Genomic DNA, 26,647 nt, shown 5'->3' with positions numbered 1-26,647 from the left:
TAGGGCATTCTGCATGGGCTTGGAACAAATTGGAGCAGTGAATTGGAAAACAGCTGGATTCTCAGCACTTAAGATCTGTGTGACGTGAAGAAGAGCCAGGAAGTGCATTTGAGAGCATGAGGAAGTGCCTTCAAGAGCTAGTAAGGTCTGCACTTGCCACTGCCATGGCCACCTCAGTACCAACTCACCCCCCCCCCCCTCTCTCTCACACACACACACACACACACACACACACACACACAGAGAGAGAGAGAGAGACAGACAGACAGACAGACAGACAGACAGACAGAGACAGAGACAGAGATATCCACCCGTCTCTGCTTCCTTAGTGCTAGGAATAAAGGTATACACTACTATACCTGGCCCAATTCTCTTTCTATCTTTGTACCCCTCCCGTCTCATGAAGCCAAGGAGCCGTGTGGTATTGGCAAAGTTGAGTGACCCATGGAAGCCAGACTCCATTCACCTCCTCAGGATTATCTCTGGGCCATCCCCATTGGTCCCACCTCGCAGGCACACCCTGAGCCAAAGGCAGAATGCAGAACACAGAGACCCAGGCCTGTGTGTTTTCTGCCTTACCCGTGATCCTCAGGTGAGTTGAAATGGCCTCCCTCCCCCCAGCACAGGGCAGGTTCAGCGATGTCCCAGACCAGACTCTTCACTGGTTTGTGTGTCTGTATGGGAAGCCCAGACACTTAAGAGTCTTTAGTCCTTTATCTTTGGCATTGTCCTATTAGTCACATTTTCTGAATGAGACGGCTCACTGCTTTCTGTACAACATGAATTAAATATATTCTCTGTCTTTGCTCTGAGTCACAGGACATTCACAGTCAGTGGAAGGGGGTTAGGGAGAACCCAGGCTCCGAGGGGTTGGGGTGGGCATGGGGCCTGTGGAGAAAACATGGGCTTGACGTCCCCTTGGCCTTTCCCCTTCAAGTTCAGCCAAGTGTTGCGGAGACCCTGGAACACTAGGTGGGTATGGAGGAAGGGTACCCTCTCCAGCTTACACTGCGGTGCCAGCACCTTTGCTCTCAGGACCACCCTCTCTGGAGGTTGGTGCCAGGGTCAGGTAGACAGGGCTAGGAAGGAGGTGGGGGATGGAGGAGAGGCTGCACCAGCCCCAAAGAGCCAAGGCTACCTTGGTACCAGTGTCGGGGTGACCTGCATATCTGGGTGTCAGCCTCGGGACCCTGAGACAGGGTTGACTTATCATCCCTCAGGGCTGATAACACCCATGGGCGTGGCTTAGGGGGGAAGGGACACAGGGGCTAGGTCAGAGCTCCTGGAACAGTGTACTCTCCCACCTGCCAGTTTTAAGGCGACCCTTTCCAGACTGGGGGATGGGCAGGGGATGGTTGAGGTGGCAGGAGTACAGCTGGGAGTCCCAGATTACCTCCAGGTGCAGCTGGACACGGGCAGCATGCTGTGCTCCTTAGCCTTGGTTCAAGCCAGAGGGCACAGGGCTCTGGCAAGGAGGGGACAACAGCACGGAGGGGTGGTGACAGGAGGGGCTCCTTTTTTTTTTTGATGCTCCAGGGAGGTCTGCCTTGGGGTGGGGTTAGCACACACACTGGCCCAATCCCAGGGTCCCAGGGCCTTGTTCCTGGAGCAGTCCTTGCTCTTGGAGGGGAAGAAGGTTAAGGGAGAGCGTCCAAAGGCTAAGGAAGGGGTCTGTCAAGCTGATGAGCCAGGCAAACCCAGGGTCCCCTAACTCCCCCGCACTGCAGCCAGGAAAGGGTCCCAGGTCCCTCCTCGCCCCTCATTTCCTCTCAGGGAAGCAGCTTACGCCCCATCCCACAGTGGGTGACCAAGGGGTTGGTGTCCAGGGAGGAACCATCACAGAGGTGTGTGGCAAGCAAGGAAAGGAAGCAACTGCTACCACCAGGGCTGCCAAATGGTCCTCCAGATTGGCCACAGGCGTTCATTGCTCAGCCCTCTGATGGCCACACAGGCCCCATACTTCTGAATTCACGTTCCCTGTGGCCTCCCGTCCCTCGCGTCACAGCACGGTGGACATAGCTCAGAAGATGCTCTGTCGCCTGTTCTTCCCTCGCCCTGGAGAACGGAGGGGGGACAGGAAGGATTAAAGGAACCCTTGTCCTTCACACGCTTTGATCCAGGAAGCAAGGGCGTGGACTTGGATTCCGGCCTCATCTCTGCTGCTTGTGAGCCATGCGAAATGGGGACTTAACTTCTAGGGGCCTCGGTTTCACTGAAGTGGAAAGCATTGATAGTGCCAGTCCACAGGGTGTTTTAAAGATTAGACAGACCGTGCATGGAAGGGAACCACTGTCAGTCCAAGGCCATTTGGCTGTGCTAGGGACAAAGTCTGGACTGGCCAGGAGCTCGGGATCTTCAAAGACAAAACACCAGGGACAGGGTGCGCCCCTGTCAGGGCTACTGTAAAAGGCAGTGGGTGAGGGAGGAACCTCACATAAGGTATGTATGGGGGGTGTTGACTCCTCATCCCAAGGGTAGACTGCCAGGCCCATCTCTTCCTCAAAGGAGAGTCCTCCCTGGGGAAGGCAGTCTACTTGGTTGCTTCTAAGAGAGGGTATAGGGAGAGCATGTGACCCTACCTGGGTGCTGGAAGGCCAGGCCACGATAGCCTGGGTCTTTTTGGAGCTGGATCTCTTTCAGGGAGAAGATAGAGGCAGCTGGGCAAGAGAAGAGGGGAGGGGAGGCCTCAGGGGAGCCACTCTGCTTGCTCCTGTACCTACTGTTCCCACTTCCACTAAACCCACAGAGCTGAAGCAGCCTCCTGTCAAGACTCAGTTCTCCAAATGAGAATTGGGAGGGGGAAGCCATGTGTCCAAGACCACTCGCCTGGACCCCAAGGGTCCAGCCCCTGTGATAGCCCCACCCACATCCACCGCCCCTTTCCTTGTTCTGGCCCCGGTCTCTTGGATACTTACTGTCATCAAGCTGGTGTACGCGTTCTCCCAGAGACTGGAAGTAGGGGTGACTTAGGGCTGCCTCTGCTGACATACGACTCTTGGATTCGTACTGAAAGGCACAGGGTAGGCTCTTGGGCCCTGCTGGAGAACCTTCTAGAAAATGGGCCCAGTTGGGAGAAGCCCCCAACTGACCCAAACCGGGCAGCCTCGGGCGGGGCTTAGGATACCAGGGTTCAGATGCCAGGAAGAAACTAAAATGGGGTGATTACTTCTTGGGATGGGCATACATAAGCAGACGATGCCAATCATCCCCTGAGGGAGTATTCGTGCTATTCACAGATTGTGCCCCTAACTACCCTTTACCCTGTGCTTGCTCCCAGGTGGGCGCTGTGCCAGCCCCACAATCTTGGTGTATCCTCAGCATCTTCTAAAGCATGAACTGATACCCGCCATGCATTTGAGAAAACTGAGCCTCCCGTCCTCAGGAAGTGCCCAACCAGGCCTTGAGTACTAAGCACAGGGACTAGTGCCCCTTTGGGGCTTTGGAGCCGCAGGCCTGAGCTACCGGCCAGGCTTTCTTTAATTGTCTCTCTCTGGGTAGGATTGGAGGAGACTCACCAGGAGGAGGCTGGTCAAGAGGTTGATGCCTTCAGTATCCAACCTGCAAGGAGGAGGCGCTGGCACAGGCACAGCCAGGGGCAGGCTGGGGACCCGAACCTCTGGGAGGGAGATCACAGTGGGGAGCCAGGGGCCTGGCCAGGGACTACCTGGGAGCATGGTTGAGCAGCGGCTGTGGCAGGTACCGGGGGAAGTTGTAGGCTTGAAACTCAGAGAGGGATGTTACACCCGGCCATGTCTCTTCTGTAGGAGTCCCTGGAGAATTGGAACGGTAAGAAGCTTATATTGTAAGGGTTCAACAGAGAAGCCAACAAAGAGTGGTTCCCACCCAGCCCAGTCCTCTGTGCTCCTGGGTGGACAGAGTTCTGGTGACCCCTGGTGGCGACATGGAGGGTACAGAGGGAGACTAACCTAGGAGACGGAAGATGAGGTACAATTCCTCCTTGACAGTAGAGCCTGGGAAGAGGGGCTTCCCGGTGGCCATCTCATAGAGGATGCAGCCCACGCCCCTGGGGAAGCAAGGGCAACGGTGAGGCCAAGAAGCACAACCATCCCTCCTAAGGCTTCTGTGTGAGGGATTCAATGACACCCTAACACAAGCCTGGTAGATCACCTCTGGGTCTTGAAAGGCTCCTAGAACCAACCAGACTCCCACTACGGTCCCTCTCTGTGTGTCCTGGGTCCACTTAAGTCTGCTAGGCAGAAAGGCAGGTGCATATTCTCACTCTCTGGGGAGCCGTGGGCTTGGCCAGAAACCTGGGTTGGCTTTCAAATTGAGCTGGTTTTCATTTTACACTAAATTGCTGTGGGGATAATGCTCTTGTACACTGTAAAGATTTGTCACTCTTGTTGATTTAATAAAACACTGATTGGCCAGTAGCCAGGCAGGAAGTATAGGCAGGGCAATGAGACTAAGAAAATTCTGGGAAGAGGAAAGGCAGAGACTTAGTCATCAGCCTGATGCAGAGAAAACAAGACGAGAATGTCTTACCAGGAAAAGGTACCAAGCCATGTGGCTAGACATAGATAAGAATTATGGGTTAATTTAAGTCGTAAGAGCTAGCTAATAATAAGCCTGAGCTAAGAGACCAAACAGTTTGTAATTAATATAACCCTCTGCGTTTATTTGGAACTGAATGTCTACAGGACCAGGCGGGACAGAAACTTCTGTCTATACCAAACCATATATTTGTCAATTTTAACAATCAAATAGTATGTCTCTTCCAAATATTCTGGGAGAAAACTCATCTACCCTCTGGCAATTCCCACCTCTACCCACGGGGAGGCATATCAGAAGTACAGCATTAGAGGGTCTATAAACTCAGAGACACTGATATATTTCTGATTTAATTTGCTAGCAGTAGCACAGCAGGGAGAAGTGGTACTCTGAACTAGGGCAGGGCCTTCCTGGACAGGGTCTAAAGTCTCTCCTACTCTCCCTCTGCTGCTCACTCACCACATGTCAATGGGGGTGGAGTACTCTGTGGATCCCAGCAGCACGTCTGGGGGCCTGTACCAGAGAGTCACCACCTCATTGGAATACGTCTTCGTAGGCACTGATTTGGCACGGGCCAGGCCTAGGAACAGACAGGTCGCTGAATCTCTGCTAAAGGGTCCTGAAGAGTCAGGTTCTCGGGCATCCATCAGAATCCCTCTATCCTGAGGAGACTGTGCATCCCAGGGGTCAGACCCACTTGCCAACCCTGACCCCTGACCCTGGCGTCTGCCTCACCAAAGTCAGCCAGCTTTAGCTCGCCCCTCTCGTTGATGAGTAGGTTCTGGGGCTTCAGGTCCCGGTGCAGGATCTTGCGGCGGTGACAGTAGGCCAGGCCCCGGAGCAGCTGGAACATGAAAATCTGGCAGAGAGAGGGAAACGGGGAAGTGTGATAGGACCAGGTCCTATATGGGAGACCCTTCGCCCCTGTCTCAGACTAGAGAGGAAATCTCTAGGAAGGCTCCCTGGTTCTGTCGGCCACCCTGCAGACCACCTGGGACCTGTACACACCAGGAGTCACACACGGAGAGGAGGCAGTGAGTGTAAGAGGCTGGCACAGCCTCTAGATGGGAAGTAGGAAAGTGTAGTGATGAGAGTCCCCTAGGGGGGGGATGGATGTGCTCAGTTATTCATTACTAGAGCTGGTCATTCGCCCTCCTCGCTTCTCAGAGGCCTCCCCTCACCCTGGCACGGAGCTCATGCTTGAGATCCAGAGTTAAGAGAGGGATCTGTACCAGCAGTTAGTCAGAAGTGGAAGGTAAGTCTGTTCTTGGCTGGGGTGCTCAGAATGGCTTCTAGACTAGCCGAGTGACCTTTCCCTCCTTCCTGTGTTTGAAGCGCTGAGCAACCTCAGCAGCTGGTGGGAAGAGGAGCATCCCACGCTGGCCTTGATGACAGATGGCTGCCATGATGAGGTCCCTACCTTAGAGGCCCTCACCTTGACATTGTGCATGCTCATGAGGTTTCCACAGTGGTCTAGATACTGTTTCAGGTCGCTGTCCTGGAACAGACAGTCAGATTCAGTGCTGCCCCCCCCCCCCTGCCTGCCCAGTGGTCCAGACCCAAGCTGAAAGGAAGCCCTCTTCAGTCTGGGCCCCTGCCTGCTGGCAGCACAGGGCCCTGGCTCTGAACCCTTGGCCCACTTCCGCATGGGAACTTCCTCGACAAACAAACGCTAGGGTCCTTCCCTTGCCCCACCCTTCCCAGGCCCTCACCCCCCCCCCTCTTTCCTACCCACTTCACCCACCACAGGGGAAGAGGCTGCCAGCCCCAGTCCAGCTCACCAGGTACTCAAACACCAGGGTGAGGGACCGATCTGTGTGAATGAGGTCATGCAGGGTCACAATATTGGCGTGTTTCAGGTCCTTCAGCAGAGACACTGGGGAGACAGGCCCACCTGGGTCCCCAGGCCCACCAATACCTCCCCCACTATCCCTTCCAGGGGCCAAAGACGGCCCTTCACCCAGGCTCCCACCAGGTATAGGCTGAGCCCCTCCTCCCAGAGGCCCAGGGTGCAGACCCGGACATTGTACCCTCTCGAATGGCAGTACAGGGTGCTCCCTCCTCATGCTCCAGTCGGATCTCCTTCAGGGCCACTAGGTTCTCTGTCAGCTTGCTGCGCCCCTTGAAGACGGTGGCATAGGTACCCTGGGACAGAGCATCCCTGGTCAGCCCCAGGAGGATCCTGTTCCTGCTCTCTTCCCAGTAACACCCTTCACGTGTCTGCTCGGGTTAGGATTCAAGCTGGGTACCCTACTCCCTCTGTCCAAACTGTTGGCTCAAAAGACTGCTTTCTCTTAAAGTATCTCAATCAGCTCCCCAGCTGGAGCAGACTGCCCATTGCTCTGCTCCCTGGCTGGAGCGGGCTGCCCATTCCTCTGCTCCCCGGCTGGAGAGGGCTGCCCATTCCTCTGCTCCCCGGCTGGAGCGGGCTGCCCATTCCTCTGCTCCCTGGCTGGAGAGGGCTGCCCATTCCTCTGCTCCCCGGCTGGCTGGCCCTCGGTTACCACAGCCCAGCCTTGCTCTTAGGTCATGATGATATGGCTCTTGAAAGACAGGGCCTTTTTCCCCTTCACAAGTCTATACCCACTCCAGTCCCAAAGCCTGACACAGCGATGCAGAAGCAGTTTAGCAAAAGAGCTCTTGCTGTGTGTCAGACACCAGGAACTTGTATCAGCTTCCTTCGGTACCCTGCAATCCCCCCAACAATAAAGTCACTACTCTCCTCCTTTGATAGACAATGAAACGGAGGTGAGAGGCCATGGGACGTGTCACAGTCATAGGGCTAGCAAGGGTTCAAACCCAGGCCATAACTACTTGACTAGATTCTGTCCAGAGACCTCTGTCCTCTAGGCCTCAGTCAAGATCAAGGGACATCTCAACAGCTGCTGAAGGCCAGGCCAGGCTGCTTGGCTGGGACAGTGTGACTCGGAGGGTCAGGAGCCGTGAGGGGCAGAAGAGTCGTCACCAATCATCCTGCTGCCCAGACAGAACAACACCGACTCTTACCTCCCCCAGCTTGTCCAGTTTCACATACGTTTCCTGTTTCCCAAAGCCGATATCTGACTGGGAAGGAGACATAGGAGACGGTGAGACTCAAAGCCCCAGCAGATCTTTCTAGTCCATATTCCCTCAGGAGGAGGGCAGGAAGTGAGACGCCCCCATTGCACAGAGAAGCTCCAAGACTACAAGCTCAAGGGAGGGCAGCTTCAAAGTCATCTTTTTCTCCTCATGAGAATTGAGGGACCCCTTCGATAGGGGTCCCTTCTTCCATGAGTCGGAGATGGACACGCCTTGCCGAGCTGCCTTCCCAGCATCCACCTCACTGCTTGCCTGGCTCTCTTGCTCAGTAGGTTACTGGCTCCTCCAGGGCAGGCCTGTCATTCTCTACTTTGTAGAGACACCCCACACACATCCAAAGTCTCTCATCAGTTCATCTTATCTGGCTCAGGACAGGACAGATCTTAATTAGACAGGGCTCTGAGGCCCACTCACTGGTGAGACTCCTAGGAGTTCCTCACAGGAAGCTGGAACCTGCAGGCCTGTGATGGGTGTTCTGACAGGTCGGGCTGTTTGTTTGTTTCTTTGTTGTTTTATTGGGGAGGTCTTTTATTTTTTATTAAGCATTACATAACATATGTGAGCTATATAAGAGACTGCGTGGACTTGTAGCGGAAATAGAGGACCATAGCTGAGTGTGCTTGCTTGTTCTTCTCATCAGCAGGAAAATGCTTCCTTAATCCATGTTCTCCAGGCCCCTATGCACAGCGGTGACCGACTCCAGAGACGCGCCTATCTCTTTCTGTCAAAGGCCACTGGAGAGGAAGTGGCCACAGCTCTCTAGACTTTGCTCCCATTAGTGCATTAGTGAACTTGTGGGTGTGCACAGTGGCTATTGGGGGATGACCAAGCATATGCCCACGATGGTGAGACAGGGGAGTCTCGAACCACGTCTCTACACAGCAAAACACCACCTGAACCCTATCTGGCTCCTGGTTTTGTTTTGTTTTTGAGACATAGTCTTATAGTGTACCCTTGGCTGACCTGGAACTGTGCAGCCAGGCTGACCTTGAATTCTTGTCACCCTGCATCAGCCTCCCAAGGAATGCTGGGAGTACAGATATGACTCACACCACAGGTTTATTGGTCTTAACCTGGGAGACCCTGGAGCCCATTTAGCTCCATATCCAGGTGTGTTGTTGACACAGGGAGACTATTGATTGGAATCCGGAGTGGCCAGCAGGTGGCGCCAGAGGCACAGGAATCTTTCTGCCTCTACCCTAACCGCTGTCTCCCACTCAGCAAACTCTGACCCTCCTTGGACTCACCAGGGAGGCGCGACGGGACATTCGGGTGAGTGGCTTGGGCAGCCCCGGGTTCTCCAGTTGTAGCTTCTGCAGGAATTCCTGGGGCAGGCGGATATCCATGGGCAGAGAGAGCCTCTTGTTGAGGTCCTGAGGTGGCAGATGAGAGGGGGAATACCATGTTGGCCTCGGGAGGTCCCTGCCTTTCACTCTGGATTTATCTGTTCATATAGAGCAGGGTCAAGCCACAGGCTGTGACCTCAGGTTCACAACTACCTGAAGGGTATACATATGTGAACCTACAAGAATTACTGTGCTACCTTTAAGAGGTTTCATCCCCTCTCTGGGCCACAGAAGCCGGACTGTCGAGCACAAACCTCATACCCTCACAATGTAATTTTGTAAGCACATTTTTCCTGTACTTAGCAACAGATATGTGGGTCATAACAACAGACAAGCTATCTAGCCAGGAATATTCTAGTCTTTGGCATATATTCTCAAGCAGTTCCCTCAATAACCTACTTTGATTTGAGTCCCCAGTGATTGGGGGAGCCACCCTACCATGTCTATGGCTATGGAGACTGAAGGGGCCTCACCTCCATGGAGAAGCGGCGTTGACTCTGCCGTTGTTGGTACTGCATGCCAGGGGACAGCTGCCTGGGCTCATCCCCGCCATCTGTGGGAGAGAACATGCTCCGTCTCGGTCCACAGCGCTGAGAGGCATGCCTGAGCGGGACAGGCATCGGTTCCTACCTCCCACTCCACGGTCTGTGGACAGCCCAGGGCACCCCCACCCCGGCCCTGATGTACAGCTAATCAGCAGGGCTCACAGGGAGTCTGGGCGGGAAAGAGCAAGGTGGCCTGACCCTCACCCTCATTCCTCTGGGTGTGGATCTGGTTTAACTGTTCGGTGAACTCAGCCAAGGACTCCTCAATGGTCTCTGGGCGGGGCACGGACAGGGAAAGCCTTCGCTTAAAGTTCTTCATCTTGTTCATGGTCAGCAGGGGGCCGTTGTGGGTCCTGGGACAGAGAGGAAAGAACAAGGCGGCGATGTGGCCGCTCTATACCCGTGGGAGCCAGGCTTTAGGTCATCCTGACCAGAGCCTCAGTTCTATGATGACGGATCTAACCCTGTTCCTTCCTCCCTGCCATTACAGCATCCGTGTGTACGGCTACAGGTTTCCAAGAGGTGACTCTCGACACCCAGCCTTCAGCGAGGGTGTCTGGAGATCTCTGAGAGAGGATACCACACCTGGATGGCCTTCAGGCCATTGGCTCTTTCTGAAAGACCCTAACTGCTCGGGGCCCACTTGTCAATAGGCTTCGAACTCCGTGACACCTGATACTGATACCAGAATGTCCCCGCTCTCATCCTGGGTCCTCAGGCAGAAGGTCAAGGGAGAGCGAGTGCCAAGTCCAACCTCTGCTCCAGCTGCAGGGTGCAAGTCAGGAGCAGCGTGGGAAACCCAGGCAGCCCAGGAAAAGGGAAGCTGGAACTGCCGGCCCCTCCCTCGCCTCAGTCCTCTGAGCAGGCCTGGGTGCCCTGGGTTGAGGACACAGTGGGGTGGGAGCTGCCCTGTTCTATTGCCCTCTAAGTTCTGGCCTCTGACGGCACCATGAATGTTACTGCTGCTTCCCACAGGTGGATGCTCCATTCCCTCCCTTCCTCCCTCCCTCCCTCCCTCCCTCCCTCCCTCCCTCCCTTCCCCTTCTCTCCTTCCCTTTCTCCCTCCTTCCCTCTTTTATTCCTATTTTGAGACATAGTCTCACTGTGTATTTCTGCTGCCTAGCCTGGAACTTATTATATTGACCAGGCTGTCCTCGAACTCACAAAGATTCATCTGCCTCAGCCTCCTGAGTGCTGGGATTAAAAGCTTTTCCCACAGGCCCCACCCTCCGTGGGCTTCAAGAGCACCCATCAGCAGCCACATCGACACCCTGCTGGGCCCCATACTGCCTTCAGTTACAGAGAGGCTGCAGGCACCAGAGGCTATACAACCCCCTTAGCTCCCCACCCTGGCCAGGAAGGCATCAGGAGGGCCAACCCTATGAGAGGGGGGATCTGCACTCCTCCCTGAGCCTACTTATAACCCACTTCTGGAGGATGCTCAGGCCTGTGGCTGGCCGGCACCCAGTTGCCAAGGCAACCAGGCCCCTCCTGAATCCTCCTGGTTTAAAGGATTATGGGTCAGTAACATGTTTGCTTTGCTTAATGATCATATCCTCTGTCCTCTGTTAGCCTGGAGAAGGCCCTCTTCCTGGCACCCCCATGCCCCTGACTGTCCCTACCACAACTGAGCTGATCCTCAGGCTCTCCTGACCCAAGAGAAGGCTCTGGCCTGCACCGCTCAGTCCTCCTCTGCTGAGGAACTTGCAGACCAAGTCAGTCAGGATGGCTCCACTGGTGGGTGGAGCATCTCCTACATACAGCCTGGCGATGGACACTCTGTTACAGTAACTAAACAAGATCCCGGTTCCCTCACGAGGAGCTCAGGCTAATGACAGTACGCTGCCAAGGGCTCTTCTCAGCTTCCTTGCCTTGCCCACCAGGGTTCACCCCAGCTGGATTCCCACTTATGGCCCCAGCCTGTATGACGTCACAGGCCTGCCTTTTGCAGAACTCAGCTCCCAGAGGACAGCCACCCTGCGACATGCCCCTGTGTGTGGCATCTGGCTGAAAGGACCCACAGAGGCTCTGTGATGCTAACAGGACAGATGGGCTCCAGGGACAAGAAGACTCAGTCGTTCCCTGCCTGGTAACTCTCGCTCCTAGCAAGACCAGAGGGTGGCGAACACTCCACGTACAAGTCCGCTGCCGTACAGCCGAATGCTGGCGTGACAGGGACATCCGAACACACGCTAACTACCAGCTTCTGGAGCTGGAGCCTGTGAAAATGCTTGGGGTTTCAGGGCCTTGCAAGTGGTAGGCAAGGACTCTGCCTCCACCTTCTCCTTCAGGGTTCTTAAAGAATGTGTGTGTGTGTGTGTGTGTGTGTGTGTGTGTGTGTGTGTGTGTCTGTGTGTGTGTGTGTGTCTGTGTGTGTCTGTGTGTCTGTGTCTGTGTGTATCTGTGTGTCTGTGTGTGTCTGTGTGTCTGTGTGTGTGTGTGTCTGTGTGTGTGTCTGTGTGTCTGTATGTGTGTGTGTCTGTGTGTGTGTGTCTGTGTGTCTGTGTGTGTGTGTCTGTGTGTGTGTGTCTGTGTGTCTGTGTGTGTGTGTGTGTGTGTCTGTGTGTATGTGTGTGTGTCTGTGTGTGTGTGTGTGTCTGTGTGTGTGTGTATCATATGTGTACAGGTACCCCTGTGGGGGCAGAAGAGGAAGTTGGATCTTCTGGAGTTGGAATTTCGGGCATCTGAGAGCTGACTGAAATGGATTCTGGGAACTGAACCCAGGTCCTCTGAAAGAGCAGCAAGCGCTCCTAACCACTGAGCCATGGTTCCCACCCACTCTACTGTCGCAATGAGTATTTCAATGCAGTCTTGGCAAGTTTGACATTTCCAATCTCCCTGCCTCAATCTCTCAAGGCTAAGATTACAGCCCTGTCTCTCCAAAACAGGCAGAGAAGATGTGTATTTAAAACAGGGTAGCCAGGCAGGGGTGGCACACACTTTTAATCCCAGTACTTGGGAGGCAGAGGCAGGTGGATCTCTGTGAGTTCAAGGCCAGCCTGGTCTAGAGTTAGTTCCAGGACAGGTAGGGCTGTTACAGAGAGAAACCCTGTCTCAAGAAAACAAAAAAACAAAACAAAACAACAAAAAAATAGGGTATCTGATAATCAGCACGTGTAGACATGGCTGGCGGCATCTGGGGTTCAGGTGAGGTGGGGTTCCAATTTACCATCTGGGCTAGGAAGGGAGCCCTCAGAGCTGCAGAGGGTACAGGAAGGAGACAGACAGCTGCAGGAGCCCCACAAGGGCGCTGCTAGGATTGGGGAACACACATATACGTTTCCTAAACTCTAGGAGTGAGCCAAGTGGAACGGCGTGTGTGTGTGTGTGTGTGTGTGTGTGTGTGTGTGTGCGCGCGCGCGTGTGCGTGTGCGTGCGTGCCTACTACAAGAGCTATCTGAGGGGACATGGGGCACGAGACCAAGGCTGTTCAAGGGATGCAGGGTACACATGCACTTAGCTGTTCGTGGTGTCAGCTCTATCGAGAGGAACCAGCCGTGTCTGAAAGCAGTTCTCCCATAAGTCCATCCTACAGCGTGGGCTTATGGGATGGTGGGATGGGTTGCTGGCTCGGTAACTCCCAGTAGTTGCCATGATTTACACGCTGGCTTTTGTTCAGGGCAGATAATTTCTATCAGACAAAGATCAAGCCAAAATCGCATCTGCTCTTTCTAGGGTTCAGTTTGGGAGTAAAGAGCCTATAGCTGGCCTAGGATGGAGTGGAGGGCAGAACAGGGAGGAAGAGCTGGAAAAGCGGAACAGAACCGAGGCTCCAGGCTCCAGGCTCGACCTGAGCAGTGTGATGGATGACCGCATAGCAATAGCAACCAGCTGTTCTCTGTACTGGAGAAGTGGCCAAGAGGAAATGGCTGTCACTACAGCATGAGGAACGAAGGTCAGACGTTAGGATGGACTTCCTGATGGCGACATGGGAACAGGCAGCAGGAATGGTGACCAGAGCAAAGAGTGGCTACTTCTCTCTGGCAGGGACAATTAGGGCATTGAACTCAATAGGGTCTTGGGTGTGACAGGGCACCCGGGGCACTGAATGGTTTGTTGTTCCCTGGCTTAAGACACAAGATGCTCTGTCGCTCTTGCCTTGGGAGAATCAGCTCCACAGATTTGGGGGCTGAGGGGGAAGGGAGACAGGAAAAGGGTCTGTCACCTTGGTGCTGTCTGCCTCTCGTCCCCAACCAGAGACAGAAAGGCCCAGTGTGACCCAGTCAGAGGCCCGCCCAGGGCCAGGCACAGTGTGGCCTTTGTCCCCAGGCCAAAGAGCCATCTGGGTCTCTCCCGTGCAACTGGTGCCAGGGGAAGAGAAGTGTGGTGTAGGGGGTGTCACCCGGCAGGGCGGCATGGGGGGCGTCACAGGAGAGGCCCCTCTGAGACTGGGGGCTGGGTAGGCAGACCCTAGCCAGCTGGCCTCCCGCCTCCCGCCCAGGTAAGCCTCGGTCTCCTAGGCACTTCCTGTTGGTGCCAGAGACAAGGGTGTCACAGGGAGGAGGAGCCAGACCTGGAGGAAAGGGAGGCTTTGCTAGGGGCCAGACTCCGAGGCCAGCAGGGAGCCAGCGAGGAAGGAGAAGGTGCTTATGGAGAGCTTCAGTCTGCACCATAGACGCCCGCAAGAAGGGACTGTCCTGCTCAAACCAAGTGCATGGCAGTGACCACATCACTCCTCTCTGCTAGCTGAGGTTCTCCCCAGTCCTGTCCTCCCCCTGAGCCCGCAGTTGCAAATGTTCTTTTCCACCTCAGTCAACAGTCAGGCAAACGCTCTCCGGCCGAGCCACCCTCCAGCCTGGCCTTGTGCCTTCTGATGGGGAAGGAGATAAACAGCCAGGGAAGCAGGCAGGGTTGTAGCCGGCAAGAAGGGCAACCAAGGAAAATCGTGTGGGGAGGAGGAATGGGGACGAGGGATGAGTTTTAAAGGGTGAATGGGAAAGGGCTCCCTGGGGCTGGAGAGATGAGTCAGTAGCTGCTTCTCCAGAGGACCTTAGGCTCAACTCCCAGCAACTACACAGCAGCTCAGCACGGTAACTCCAGTTTCAGGGGATCCGCCACCCTCACACAGACACACATGCAGGCAACACGCCAGTTGTTAAAATGAAGGGATCCTGAAGAAGGTGAAGCCTCAGAAGTAATTCAGAGAAGAATGTAAGGGGAGCAGGTCAGCGTGGGGCAGGAGGTCAGTGGGGGAAGTGGGGGTAGTCAGCGAGGATGGGGTGGGAGGAGCAGGTCAGCGAGGATGGGGGGGAGTAGGTCAGTAGGGACTGGGGGGGAGCAGATCAGCGGGGTGGGGGGGTGCACAGGTCAGCGAGGATGGAGGGAGCAAGTCAGTGGGGGCGGGGCTGGGCAGGGGGAGCCCCCGCAGGTCAGTGGGGACGGGCTGGGCGGGGGGGGGGAGCAGGTGCAAAGGTCCTGAGGCAGACCTGAGCGCTAGCCTTTTGAGTCCGGGTGTGTGGGGGGGGAATGCAGAGCAGCTGCTGCTCTAGGAATCTTGGAGTACTGCGAACAGAGGAGTGGCAAGATCCCACCCATGTTTGAATGGACTCCCTCTGGCTGCTATGCTAATAACAGACTGTACGTAGGCAAGCAGCCCTGTCAGGCAGCTCCAGTAGAGACCCAAGTGAGAGACAGTGGACTGGGCCCGTCATGGCAGCCGTGGAGGAGGGAAGCAGTGGCTGGCGGATAGGTTTTACGTGGGGTGAGAAAGCAGTCAAGGACGTGCGGCTGAGCAGTCAGAGCGTGGAGCAGTCTGGGTGGGGGGAGGGGGAAGGCTGGGAACTTAGGTTTGTGTGGAAAGATCAGGAGTTGGAAGGAGCGGGTAAGGTTTTGGTATCAGATGACCTTGGGGAGCATCAGCACAGCCCACGGTGGCTCTCCGCGCTGCTGCAACCTAACCACACAGCCCCGCCCACTGTCTCTCCACTGGCCCAGATGCCAGCAGGGAAGAGAGCAGGCGCAGGGGGCAAGCAGTTAGGTACACTGGAAGAGTAGATGCTGCAGCCCCCCTCTTCAGACAACTCTGCAGGTCACACATGGCAGGGCCGGTGCAAAGCAGGGGACAGGTCTTAACGCCCCTCTTAGCAGGAAGCAAGCACCACACAGTAGCTCAGGCCAGCTACAGGGGCCCATGGTCCAGATGGAGGGTACACTTAACCTGCTGTCCCCTAGCCCAGGACAACCTCAGGTATCTCCTACCCCTGCCCTGAGCTCGGGACCCTGGCCAGGAGAACATGGAGACTGAGGTTGTCAGAACAGGCGGGCACTAGGAAGGAGCTAAGGGTAGGGATGAACATGACTTCTTAACTTCAGAGGCCATCCCTGAGAATCTGCTCAGCAAACTCCTTCCGGGCACTCTGGAGCCTCCCACCTAGACAAGACTGCCGCTACCCAGCCTGCACCAAGCACCGTCAGGATCTGGGCCTTCCTGCCTGGCCTCCTGTCTCACCAGCCCTACTCCACAGGCTCTGCCTCCAGCGAGCTTTGCACATGTGCTCTGGGTCTCTTGGGTCTTCAGTTTTGTCAGTCCCAACCCAGGGCAGCTGGGTGCCCTGCTTCCAATGGGGCCTAACTTACTACTTGTCCCACACCAGGGCACGGTGGTTCATGTGCTTTGCTGGCACTGGACAGTAGGTACGCGTGGACACCTACTCTGTTTGGGGCACTGGGGGTGAGGCTTTGCTGGCACTGGACAGTAGGCACGCGTGGACACCTACTCTGTTTGGGGCACCACTCACTGGGGGGTGAGGCTTTGTTCTGGAGTCAGTTTTGGGGGCCTACGGTCAGAGGCTGAAAGATATAGAGGGGCTACCCACTTCCTAAAGCCCAAGAGGGCCTGACCCTCAGTCCCAAAGGCAGACCAACAACTAGGGACTTCCTAACACCCTCTGCTTCCCTGCCCTGCCCTTATCTCAGGCACCTAGCCTTGGAGAAATTTCAAAGAACCAGAGGCAACAGCTGACCAAGTTTGCGGATGTCATAAGCAGGGACTCAAAGGCATTCACCTTCAGGGAAAGCGGTACTTGAGGGAGCTGGCAGATCCCATCATCCTCCGCCCGCCACCAGGCCCTGTGGGAGGATGAGGCACAGGGAAGCTGGCTGCCCCTGCTGCCTGGCGCAAGAGCAGCAGCCGGAACTCGCCTCACTGACACCCTGTCCCAGCTGGATGAGAAAGGCCGTGGGTCTGGATCCTTCAGGGTGGCCAGAGCTGAGGAGGACAGGCAGGCCTGCGGTCACTGTGCCAACGAACAGATGATGTGGACAGTGACTGAACTCAAAGAACATTCCTACAGATTCTGGAATGCAGGAAGCAAGAGAAGGCCTTCTGGGACCAAGCTGGGCAAAGCCTAGAGGAAGCCGGCTCTGGAGGCTAAATGTTGGGCTCTGGGCTCTGTCGCGGCTTTCGTCTGGCTTTGGTACTGGGATGTAGCTCAGTGGTCAAATGGGTGCAGTGTCTCATTCTGACCAGAAGGATCCTATGGTGAGAGCCACATGCCATGAGCCCTATTCGCCAAAGTTCTCCATCTGTGTCAAAGAAGGTACACATTCTGGCAGTGCGAGCCAGAAGGTACCCTGTGTCTTAATCTTGCCTGTAAGCAGAGGTAATGCCTAGCCTCTAATCCTACTATGACGGGCACCTATGCTCCACCTTAGCAGGCTTCCAGCATGATGCCTTGATGTGCTAGAAATCCCTCAAGTGTGCAGAACCTTCACAGGAAGCACAAACTCCAGGGTCTGGCACACAGGACTCTGGTGCCTGGATTCCTTGTCTCCCCCCGCCCCTTTCTCTTCTGGTGCTGTTTTAGAGACAGGGTCTCTCTATGCAGTCCTGGAGCCCACTATGTAGACCAGGCTGGCATCGAACTCACAGAGATCCTCCTTCCTCTGTGTCCCACGTACGAGATCAAAGGTGTGCACCACCACATCCAGCCCTCTTGTCTTCTCAAGGGTCAGTTCCCAACCCTTCCGAGAGGGTCCCATTCAGCTGACTGTCCTTGCCACACTCAAACCTCACTGCTCTGCATACAGCACCCTTCTGGAATGCTCTTCCTCATTCCCCACCTCCTGGGGAAGCTATACATGAGCACACCTCCTTCCTCCAGGGTAAAGGAGAGGCCTTCTTCTTCTTCATCCGAGCAGCCTGCATATACTCAGAGCCAAGCCTGACGTTGGTCAGGGCAGGTATGGGGCCTTCCTCACTCAGTGTTTCCCTTATACACAGCAGTGCCTGGACTAAGCAGCTCCTCAGAAGGAAAAAAAAAGGGAGTGAGAAGCCCACTGAACTTTCTTCCTAGATGCACACAAACACTAGACTCCTCAAAGACAAAGATGGTACCTCAGTCAAATGTGAACTCCACGACCCGCTGCCACACGCAGTCAGGGACTACTGTCCTTCCTACTGCCTCTTTCAAGCAGTCAAAGACCTGTTTCTAGGCTTACCATCCCCTTGGTAGGGTCACAGGAGGGCTAGCCTGGCCCTGCTCTCTCCTTGGGTACCCTAGAATAAGCTGTACAGCTCCCCAGCACTGGATACTCTTCCTTGGCTCTCTGTGGCTAGAGAGGAAACTGGATGGCAATGGCAGCTGGACCAGGCACCAGAGGATAGCCAGCTACTGACCCTCCAGACCCACGTCAAATGTGACCTCTCCCCCACAGTGATATCTCCTCCAGCCTGGGACTTTGGGGTCCCCAGCCATATCATTCTGGCACACCCGGCAGAGCACCTGACTCAGCCCAGTAGCTGTCTGATCCTTTACTTCCCTTGCTTGCCTGTGCATAGACAAAGGCCGGGTCTAATTCATCACACCCCCACGATCGTGGTCTGCTCAGAGCTACCCGTGAACATGCAAAGGCTGGGCTGAAGGCTTGCATTATGCCCTAGCCCTCCTCATCTGCATCTATGGCTGTGGGGATGGGAGGATGGGGCAGAAGGGACAGCTTCCTGGCCAGTACAAATTCTCACAGGAAGTCACATAGTGTCGAATCTGGAGGTGTTCCAATGAGGGCGGACAGTGAAAAGAACCAAATGCATCTGGCTGCTTCCAGGGCTGTGGGATGCGGTGGATGCTGTTCTGGGGCCTCTTCTTCACCTCCCATCACCTGCAGGCAGACTACACCAGAGACTCACTGGGCAAGGCTCTGCTAGGCACAGCCCTGGCTCCAACCCCACTTCCAGCCCTCCATGTGGACACCTCAGCCCTTCTGATATCCTCTTTACCCTCTGGCTTCTCGGTGCACAGGGACCTCTGCACATATAGAATCTAATAGTTTTTTCTTTTGAGAGAGGGATGGGGGAGTGGTACTCGGTTAAGGTCTGCCTGTCATTTTCAAGGAGGTTCTGGGTTTCCCAGCGATGAGTTAGGACAAGCTGCCTTCTCTCCTCTGTCAGCCCTGGGCCTGGTAGACAGAACAAACCAGCTATGGGGGCTGACAGGGCCTTCCTCAATCTTTCTCTTGGCAAAACCACTCCCAAACTCAACTAAAGTGCCACTTCCCTGAGAAGCAGTCAGTACATGACCACACCACAGCCGGGAGCAGGGGCAGGGCAGGCCCAGCCTCCATCTCTCATGCCCTCTGCTCCCACCTCAGAACTCTCTCCGTCTGCTCCTGCTCCTCTCGGCCTCCACCTTAAAGGTCCTCCCTCAGATGCCCCTCAAGTCTGTGACCCCGCAATCCTGCTGCGAGGTGTATACCCAAGGGAAGGGAAAGCTGTCTGAGGAGTCACTTCCCTGCAGCGTCACTCTCAGCGCCCACGAAACACGACAGTCAAGTGTCCAGGGCACGTGCGTGGATTTTAAAACTGGGAATGCCATTCAACCGTTAAGAAGGAAATCTTGCCGGTTATGCCACGGGCGAGCCAAGTGGATGAGACAAGACACGGAGACACACAGAAAGCTGCTCTTATAAAAAAGGACAGCAGAATGGTGGGTCCCGGGGCTGGGGCATAGAGATGGCAGGAGAAGGAGAGCCAGCGGGGCAGAGTTGGAGTAGGGCGCATAAATCCTGCTGCACATAGGATGGAGATTAGAACTACCTAGGAAAGACCCAGAGCATTCCCACCGCTAAGTAGCAGTTATACCCAGATTTAATCACTAGGCGACGGCTACATGTAACATCACATCACAACGCGTCCTCAAAACGCGTGTCATTCTTACTAGACAATTCAAGATCAATCTGCGTATTTTCTAATCCAAATTCTGTAGCCTTATCTGGGGTTTTCTTCAAGCCCTAAAGGAACAGCTGCTTTCCCTCCTTCTACATCTGCAGACATTGCCAGCGTCACCTTCGGAACAAAAGGAGAAACACAGGACATCAAGTTCAGGCCCCTTTGGTTTTCCTTGGTAGCTCATGGCGTCTCACGTTTTTATCTCCATGCCTAACTTTAGCGCAGAACTGCAGGGGCCTTTGAACGCTAGTGTCCCGAGGGACCACAGAGTCCTAAAAAGCAGGGAGTGAGTATATAAGGGAATTTCCTGGCGTCTTTTAGCCACGGTCCTATTTATTTTCCACCCCCACCAGCCTGGCCCACACTAACCCCTAGGCACATTTTGATGGATCACTCTTCTTCTAATGCCCCTTGTTCCCATCCGAGTGGCAGGTCATTCCCACAGCTACCGCCAGGCTCACTGGCCAGCCCAGGCTCTCCTTGAACTGCCCCAGGTGACCACCCTGACCTGGGCTCCCCCATGCCTCCTCTAGAGAGCCTCTGGGTGGCCCTGGCTGTTCCATGGTTCTCTAAATATCCCTGTCAATGTCACTCCCCAGCCCGGTCACAGGCCCCTCGAGGGCTCCCTTCCGCTTCCTGGGCTCACAAGCACCAGGCCCTCTCCCATGCTCTGTGCTGCTTGGCCTTAATAACAGCTCAACTCCTGGGTTCCCTCCATTTCTTCCCCTCCCCCTGCCCCCTGTATCTAGTGAACTCACTCCCTCACCTGTCCCCGAATGACAGCACACCCCAAGTTCCCTCTTTAGCCCTTTGCTCTTCCCCTCTACAGTAGATTTCCTGGGTGAGCTCATCCTCTCCCGGGGTGGAAACCACAGCACCCGTGCTGGTGACTCTCAGACCCACAGCTCCAGGCCCCCTCAGCCCTGGGCCTTGGCATGCATGCAAGGACCAACTATCTACCAGGAACCTCTGGCCAAATGTCTCCCATGAGTCCAGTCTAAGAGGCACTCTCAAGTAAAAAGGGCAGCTGTGTATAACCTGGGGAAGCTGCATGTCAGGGTACAGACACACCGGCCCACGTGCATATACAAACACCATTGCAGCAGGTGGGGAGCAGGCAGTTGGTCCCCATGCCATGAGTGGTCGCCTGGCTTCTAGAGCTGTGGGTGGTTTTCACTGCCCCTCAACTGTGCCTTCTACCATTTCCATACTGAACACTTACCGCTCACCTAGCAAGGAGACAGCCATGCCTCTTTGTAAATAAAGAGTATTTTTAGCTTGATATTCCAGAGCAATTTAGTGCAAGGCCCAGAGAATGGCATGATTACTTTGAGCGAGGGTCAGCAAGCTTTTCCTGTAAAAAGTCAGCCAGCCACTCTTCCCGGGCTCATAGGTTACTGCAGCGGTCATGCGATGCCACCCTTGTGAAGGATGATCGTGTCTTGTGTTTTAGCAAACTTTTAAGGACACTAAGATCTCAATTTTACAAATTTAAGTGCCATAAAACATTCTTTTCTTTTGAGTTTTTCCCAGCCACTTAAAAAAATACCTAAGAACGACTCTTAGGCCTGGAGCGGTAGCGTACGCTTATAATTCTAGTACTCGTGAGTGAGAGACAGGAAGATTGCCACAAGTTGGGGGCCAACCTGGTCTACAAGTCCCAGGCCAGCCAGGGCTACATAGCAAGACATTGTCTTAAAAAGTCAAATCAGGGGCTGGAGAGATGGCTCAGAGGTTAAGAGTACAGGCTCCTCTTCCAGAGGTCCTGAGTTCAATTCCCAGCAACCACATGATGGCTCACAACCATCTATACTGAGATCTGGCTCCCTCTTCTGGCCTGTAGGCAAACATCCAGACAGAATGCTGTATACATAATAAACAAATAAATCTTTTTTAAAAAAAAAGTCAAATCAGGCCTACAGATAAAGTTCAGTGGGCAAAGTTCTTGCCTGGCATGCATGAAGCCCTGAGTTCAATCCTAGTACGACATAAACTATAAAAGTTGCATATGCCAAGAGAAATGAGGATTAGAATTTCAAGTTGTCCTCAGCTATATAGTGAGTTCCAGGCTGGCATGGGAATACATAAGACCCTGGCTCAATAAACAAACAAACAAATAAAACCATTCTTATTTCATAGACTATTCTAAAGTAGGCGAGATTTGAAAGGGGCCATACCAAACAGCCCCTGCCCTTGAGTATCCAATATATACAATATTTGAATCCTGCACCTACTTCCTTGCTTATACTTTTCTCCTCCTACCTGACTGGAGGATGAGGTTCCTGGAGTTTCCTTGCCTCTCTGAACCATGGCAAGGACTAGAAACCAGAAGTTTCTGGGCTGTGAAGTTTGGAGGGTCGTAAGGCTAAGATCCTGCTGGGGCCTCACAATAAAGCTCACCAGCAAAAGATGGTGGCATAAGAAGGGGCTTGATGGGGTATAGGAATCCGTAGCCTGTGTTTCTGTGTCTCAAGCAGGCCAGTTTTCTGTCCAAGGTTCTTAAGAGTGACAGAGCAGAGCTGAGACCAGAAGTGAGCTTGTGACATGGAGCTCAATGTCCTTTCTGTTCCTCACAGCTACTGGATACCATCGTCAGAGAAGCCAACTGCCCACTCTGTCTGCCTGGCTTGGTGATGAAGCTTCATGAGAGAATCAGCTCAGAAAATGGCACCCAGCTCAAATGCAACAGTTAGATCAGGGGGGGCTCTGTGACCTCCTGGCTAGCCGTAGCTAGTCTGGAGACCCTGCCCTCCAGCCACACACCTGCTTCCTGGCAGTGACTCCCATCAGCACATGGAAAGGACAGCTATGTCCCCTAGGTCTATCCACCCTGCAAGGGTTTCCTTGGCTGGATGGCTGTCACCAGAGAAAAGAAAGGCTCGGTTCCTGAAGGGACTCCCCAGACAGAAGAGGGAGCCATCTAAAGTGCGTAGGTAGAAATCGGTAGAGTTCTCGGGATTTCCTGTGATAGCAAGATAGACCTGGTGTGCAGAGTGAGGAAAGGGTTATTGTCAGAGAACTCTTCCTACTTTGGGGACCAAGCCTTGTGCCCCTACCACAGATCTGGATCCTTCTTTAGAGAAGATTCAGGTGCAGGCCCGGCAACCCCGTGCAGCACCACCTCTCAATAATGACAGCAGGTAAGGCATGAAGCTGAGGCCCAGGGAAGACATGACGTCACTGCAATCCTCACAGCCACAGGAACCACTGTAAAGCCTGGAGGCTGAAGCTAGTGGGGAGCAGATTGCTTGCCCAAAGGCAACCAGTCATTGAGTGTAGGGGCGGATTTTATACTAAGCGTCAGCCTGCACCAGCGGCCAACAGGAGACACGTACATGTAAATAGTGAGAGAACAAGTCAACCCGCCTCTTCTGGGCCTTTCTTTCCGCTTCACCTGTTTTTAGGGAAGACCAGCTAATGGCGGGGAGAGGGAGGACATGAGTTCAGATCTCCAGGATCTATGGAAAAGCCAGATACAGCAGAGTAGACTTAAAATCCCATCATCAGGCGTCGGAAACATGCGAATCAAAGGACAGGTGGCGGGCCAGTCAGCCTGACCATGGGGTAAGCTTCAGGCTCAGCAAGGGACTCTTAATACAAAAAATAATAAAATAAAAAAGGTGGCGCAGACATCTGACATCAGTCTCTGGTCTAAACACAGTGGATTTTTGTTTGTTTGTTTGTTTTTGGTTTTTTTGTTTTTTTGGTTTTATTAAATAAGGGTCAGCTTAGCTTGGTGCCATACGCCTTTAGTTCCAGCATTTGAGTGGCAAAAGCAGGCTGGGTGGCAAAGGTAGGCCGATCTCTGTGAGTTCGAAGCCAGCCTGGCCTACAAAGTGAGTCTGAGGACAGCCAGGGGTTTGTAGAAAGACTCTGCCTCAAAAGGGGAATTCAGTATATCCAGGGTGTACATACGCAGGAAGAGAGTATGTATCACCATGGTCCTTTCCAAAGTTTGGGACAATGTCTTTCACGGCAGAGTGTCCTGACTTACCAAGGTCCTGCTTGCTGCCAGGCAACTGTGTGACCCTGACCTGCCTCCCAAACCCATCTCCTCAGCTGACAGGGCCTTGGGAGCATTGGGGGCAGATACTTCCTGCAGGTAGTTGGTTAAGCAGAAAAGCACCCTCTTCCTCCCTCCTGCTGTGCCACAGGTTAGCTTTGGCCACCTGGGACCTACAGTGTGCGTGTATGCACGCACGTGCACGTGCTCATGTGCACTCATAAGCACATGCAGCTGTAGGAGCTGGGGCTAACCTTGGTGTGTTCCTACCCTCTGAGACGGGGAAGTGCCAGATCAGCAGCCAGTACCCAGAGAGCGAAGGTGAAGGGTCCAGGGAAGGAGAGAGGAAGGGTTACTGGGGGACACAAAGCCCAGGGAGAGAAACGTGACTGGTTCTCACAGGAGTGAAGCCAAGCAGGTAGGTCTGGAACCTAGCCAGCCAGTCCCTCGTGGACAGCGGAGCAGAGCGGGACCGCAAATCATTAAGTGCTAGCAGAGGGTCCTCTCGGCCCAGGAGCAGGACCCTGCTAAGGGCTGAAGTCCCACAGCTCCAGGCCTACCTGGCCCACTGGGCCTAGCACAGAACGCTGGCCCTTCCTGGCAGGTTTCCATTAAGCTCCCCCACTCTCTTATAGAGAACCCTCCTCTCCAACCCAAAGGGACAAAACGTCTTCCAGTCCAGACTCAGCCCCAGGGCATCGCTGAGAGACTGACTTTCCCAATTCTTACCACACACGGCCTCCATGTGTTGTTATCTTACACAGCTCACATAATAGCCTCCTTATCAGAAGCCCCTCTTCACACAGGACACCGAGTAAAAGCTTAGGTGTGCCCATCCTTCTTCCCCTCCAGGTCCCAAACTCAGGAAAGGCAAGGAGGAATCAGAGGAGGAGGGACGAAGGGGGAGGCTAGAGCCAGAGGACATGCATCAAGCAGGCTCTGGGGGCACGATGGAGGAACCAGCAGAGAACACACAGTCTGCAGAGAGACACAGATCCATTCCCTCTAGATCCTAGGGCAGGGAGCCCCTCCGTGCACAATCCCAGACTAGGAACCGATTTGTTTCTCAGATCTTGTCCCTCTAGTAAAGCCTGGTTCACAGGGGAGCCCGATCACTGAGAAAACTACCCCAATCATCCTTGCTGAGGATTCCAGCACAGGGTGGGCCGTGCCCAGGTGGAGCAGGGTTGAGAGCAGGCTTGGGTTCAGCTAGAAGGAGACAGATCACACCTCTACATCCCCTTGGGAGCATTCATCCTGTGGTCTGTTCCCTGGCTAGCGAAATGGTGATAGCAGCAATCATGAAATATCCTGAGATTATTGTGACACCTTGCTTGGCACACAGTAGGGACTGGAGGGAGACAGGAGCTTGGCTGGGGCAAAGGAAACCTCTCTCTGGGTCTTTTACCATGCACACCAAGCCCACAACCACAGTTGCCTGTGGGCCACACCCCAGAAGATATCCCAGGCCCAAGGCATGATAAAAACAAGAGCTGTCCAGAATACAAGGATTTGGCTCCCCCAGCGCCCTCACCCCCACCTCACTGTGTGCTATGTGTCTATGCTGAATCTCACATCTAACGTGGTGGGGGCCGGCTGGTAGTGAACCACAGGGCCCAGGCCACAGACCACAGCAGGGTAGGATGGGGAAGGCTGTTGTGGGCTGAGCTGGGATGGAAAAGTCCAAAGGTTCTGAGGAAAGCGTCTATCCTACAATTCTACCTAGCACTGCTTCTATGAAAGGCTTAGGGAGAAATAAATGAGGCCACTGGGGCCTAGAGGGGCGCTGACCCCTCAGTATAGAAAAAAAAAAAAAACAACCACAAGGCATTCAGAAGCCAGTGGCGTGTCCTCCAACAGGGTGGAACAGGGCCTCTGATCCACCCCATTTTCAGAGTCCTGTTTGCGTCCTCCAAACATAGCAAGCTACGACTTCTGAGCCCAAACCATCCACCCTCCTTTTCCACACTCTATCATCCCTGTCCCTAGCTCATGAAGAGTGTGGGCCACTGCCTCTCTGGACTTCCCCAAGAGAGAAGAGACACGTTCTCTAGCGACCTTATTCACCACGGAGCCAACGCTGGAAGCTGCGGGCTTCACCTGTCCTCGGTTTTCCCCAGGTCTCTGACCTACCACCCACGGCCTCTGGGGCTGGAAAGTTCACTAAAACCCAGAAAGCCCTTCAAGGAGGCAATCTGGCCCTACACTCCTGGGCCCTATCGTTAGCCGGGACTCCTGACCCTTGTCCTTTCCATAAGGAACGCACTTAGCGTCTGGCTTGAGCCTGGGTGGGAACTTTGCTTTTGTAGGCTTCCGACGGAGCCCGGGGCCAAAGGGAGTCCCTGATCAAGAGTCCCCGCGGGGCACGCATTCTGCCTCAGCACCTGGAACTTGGGAGTGGTTTTCCCAGGGCATCCTTCACCCCCCAAAACACAAGCGCGCCCAGTTATCGCCAGTCGCCCACAACAGCTAGGGAATTTTGCTCGAATCTCTCCAGCGCAAAGGCAGACGGCCCCTTTAAGGGCTGCCCGGCTTACCTTTGCTCAGCTTTGCCCGGCGCGGTGCCCCTCTCTGACCGCCGCGGTCTCCGCGCGTGTCCGGGTCGCGGCGAGCCGGCTCCCGCCCGCCGCGGCCGGACTGCCAAGGCTGGGTGACCTGCCCCGCGCCCCACGCCCTGCCGGGGTCCCTACTCGGGACCCTGACTCTCCCGGCTTTCTAAAGGTGAGTGGTATTCCCCCCCAAAATAAGCTGCAACCTGAGCTGCGGGAGGAGGGGAAAGGGAGGGGTGCAGGAAGGTGGGTAAGAGGAGGAGGAGGAGGAGGAGGAAGGCAAAAGCCGGGCCCCAGCCAGAGTTTTTCACGTGTACAAGTTGACTCCGCCCTTGTCCGGACCGGCCCTGCCCACAGCCGCTGCCAATCCCCTGCTCTCCCTCTGTCCTTGTGGCCACCCCTTTCTCCCACTCTGAAAACTAGGGCCGGTGCGTCTTCCTGTTCCCCTC

The 26,647-nt window shown here is 54.6% G+C and overlaps 1 protein-coding gene across 1 annotated transcript; it reads right to left on the bottom strand.

Moving 5' to 3' along the window:
- Positions 1–767: 767 nt before the first annotated feature.
- Cdk18 (cyclin dependent kinase 18) lies at positions 768–26,513 on the bottom strand. Its single transcript, XM_048430706.3, has 16 exons — positions 26,187–26,513; positions 9,686–9,834; positions 9,410–9,489; positions 8,838–8,963; positions 7,519–7,575; positions 6,543–6,657; positions 6,294–6,388; positions 5,948–6,010; positions 5,248–5,371; positions 4,972–5,092; positions 3,927–4,024; positions 3,665–3,770; positions 3,516–3,558; positions 2,916–3,006; positions 2,580–2,657; positions 768–2,055 (listed from the first exon to the last, which is right to left on the bottom strand). Exons 2-16 carry the CDS (start codon positions 9,807–9,809, stop codon positions 2,021–2,023), a joined length of 1,356 nt encoding a protein of 451 aa, XP_048286663.1. The 5' UTR covers positions 9,810–9,834; positions 26,187–26,513; the 3' UTR covers positions 768–2,020.
- Positions 26,514–26,647: the final 134 nt, after the last annotated feature.

This window comes from Myodes glareolus, chromosome 5, assembly GCF_982192425.1.
Source record: "Myodes glareolus chromosome 5, mMyoGla1.1, whole genome shotgun sequence".
NCBI classification, from domain to species: Eukaryota; Metazoa; Chordata; class Mammalia; order Rodentia; family Cricetidae; genus Myodes; species Myodes glareolus.
This window is presented reverse-complemented; position numbering and strand designations above follow the sequence as displayed.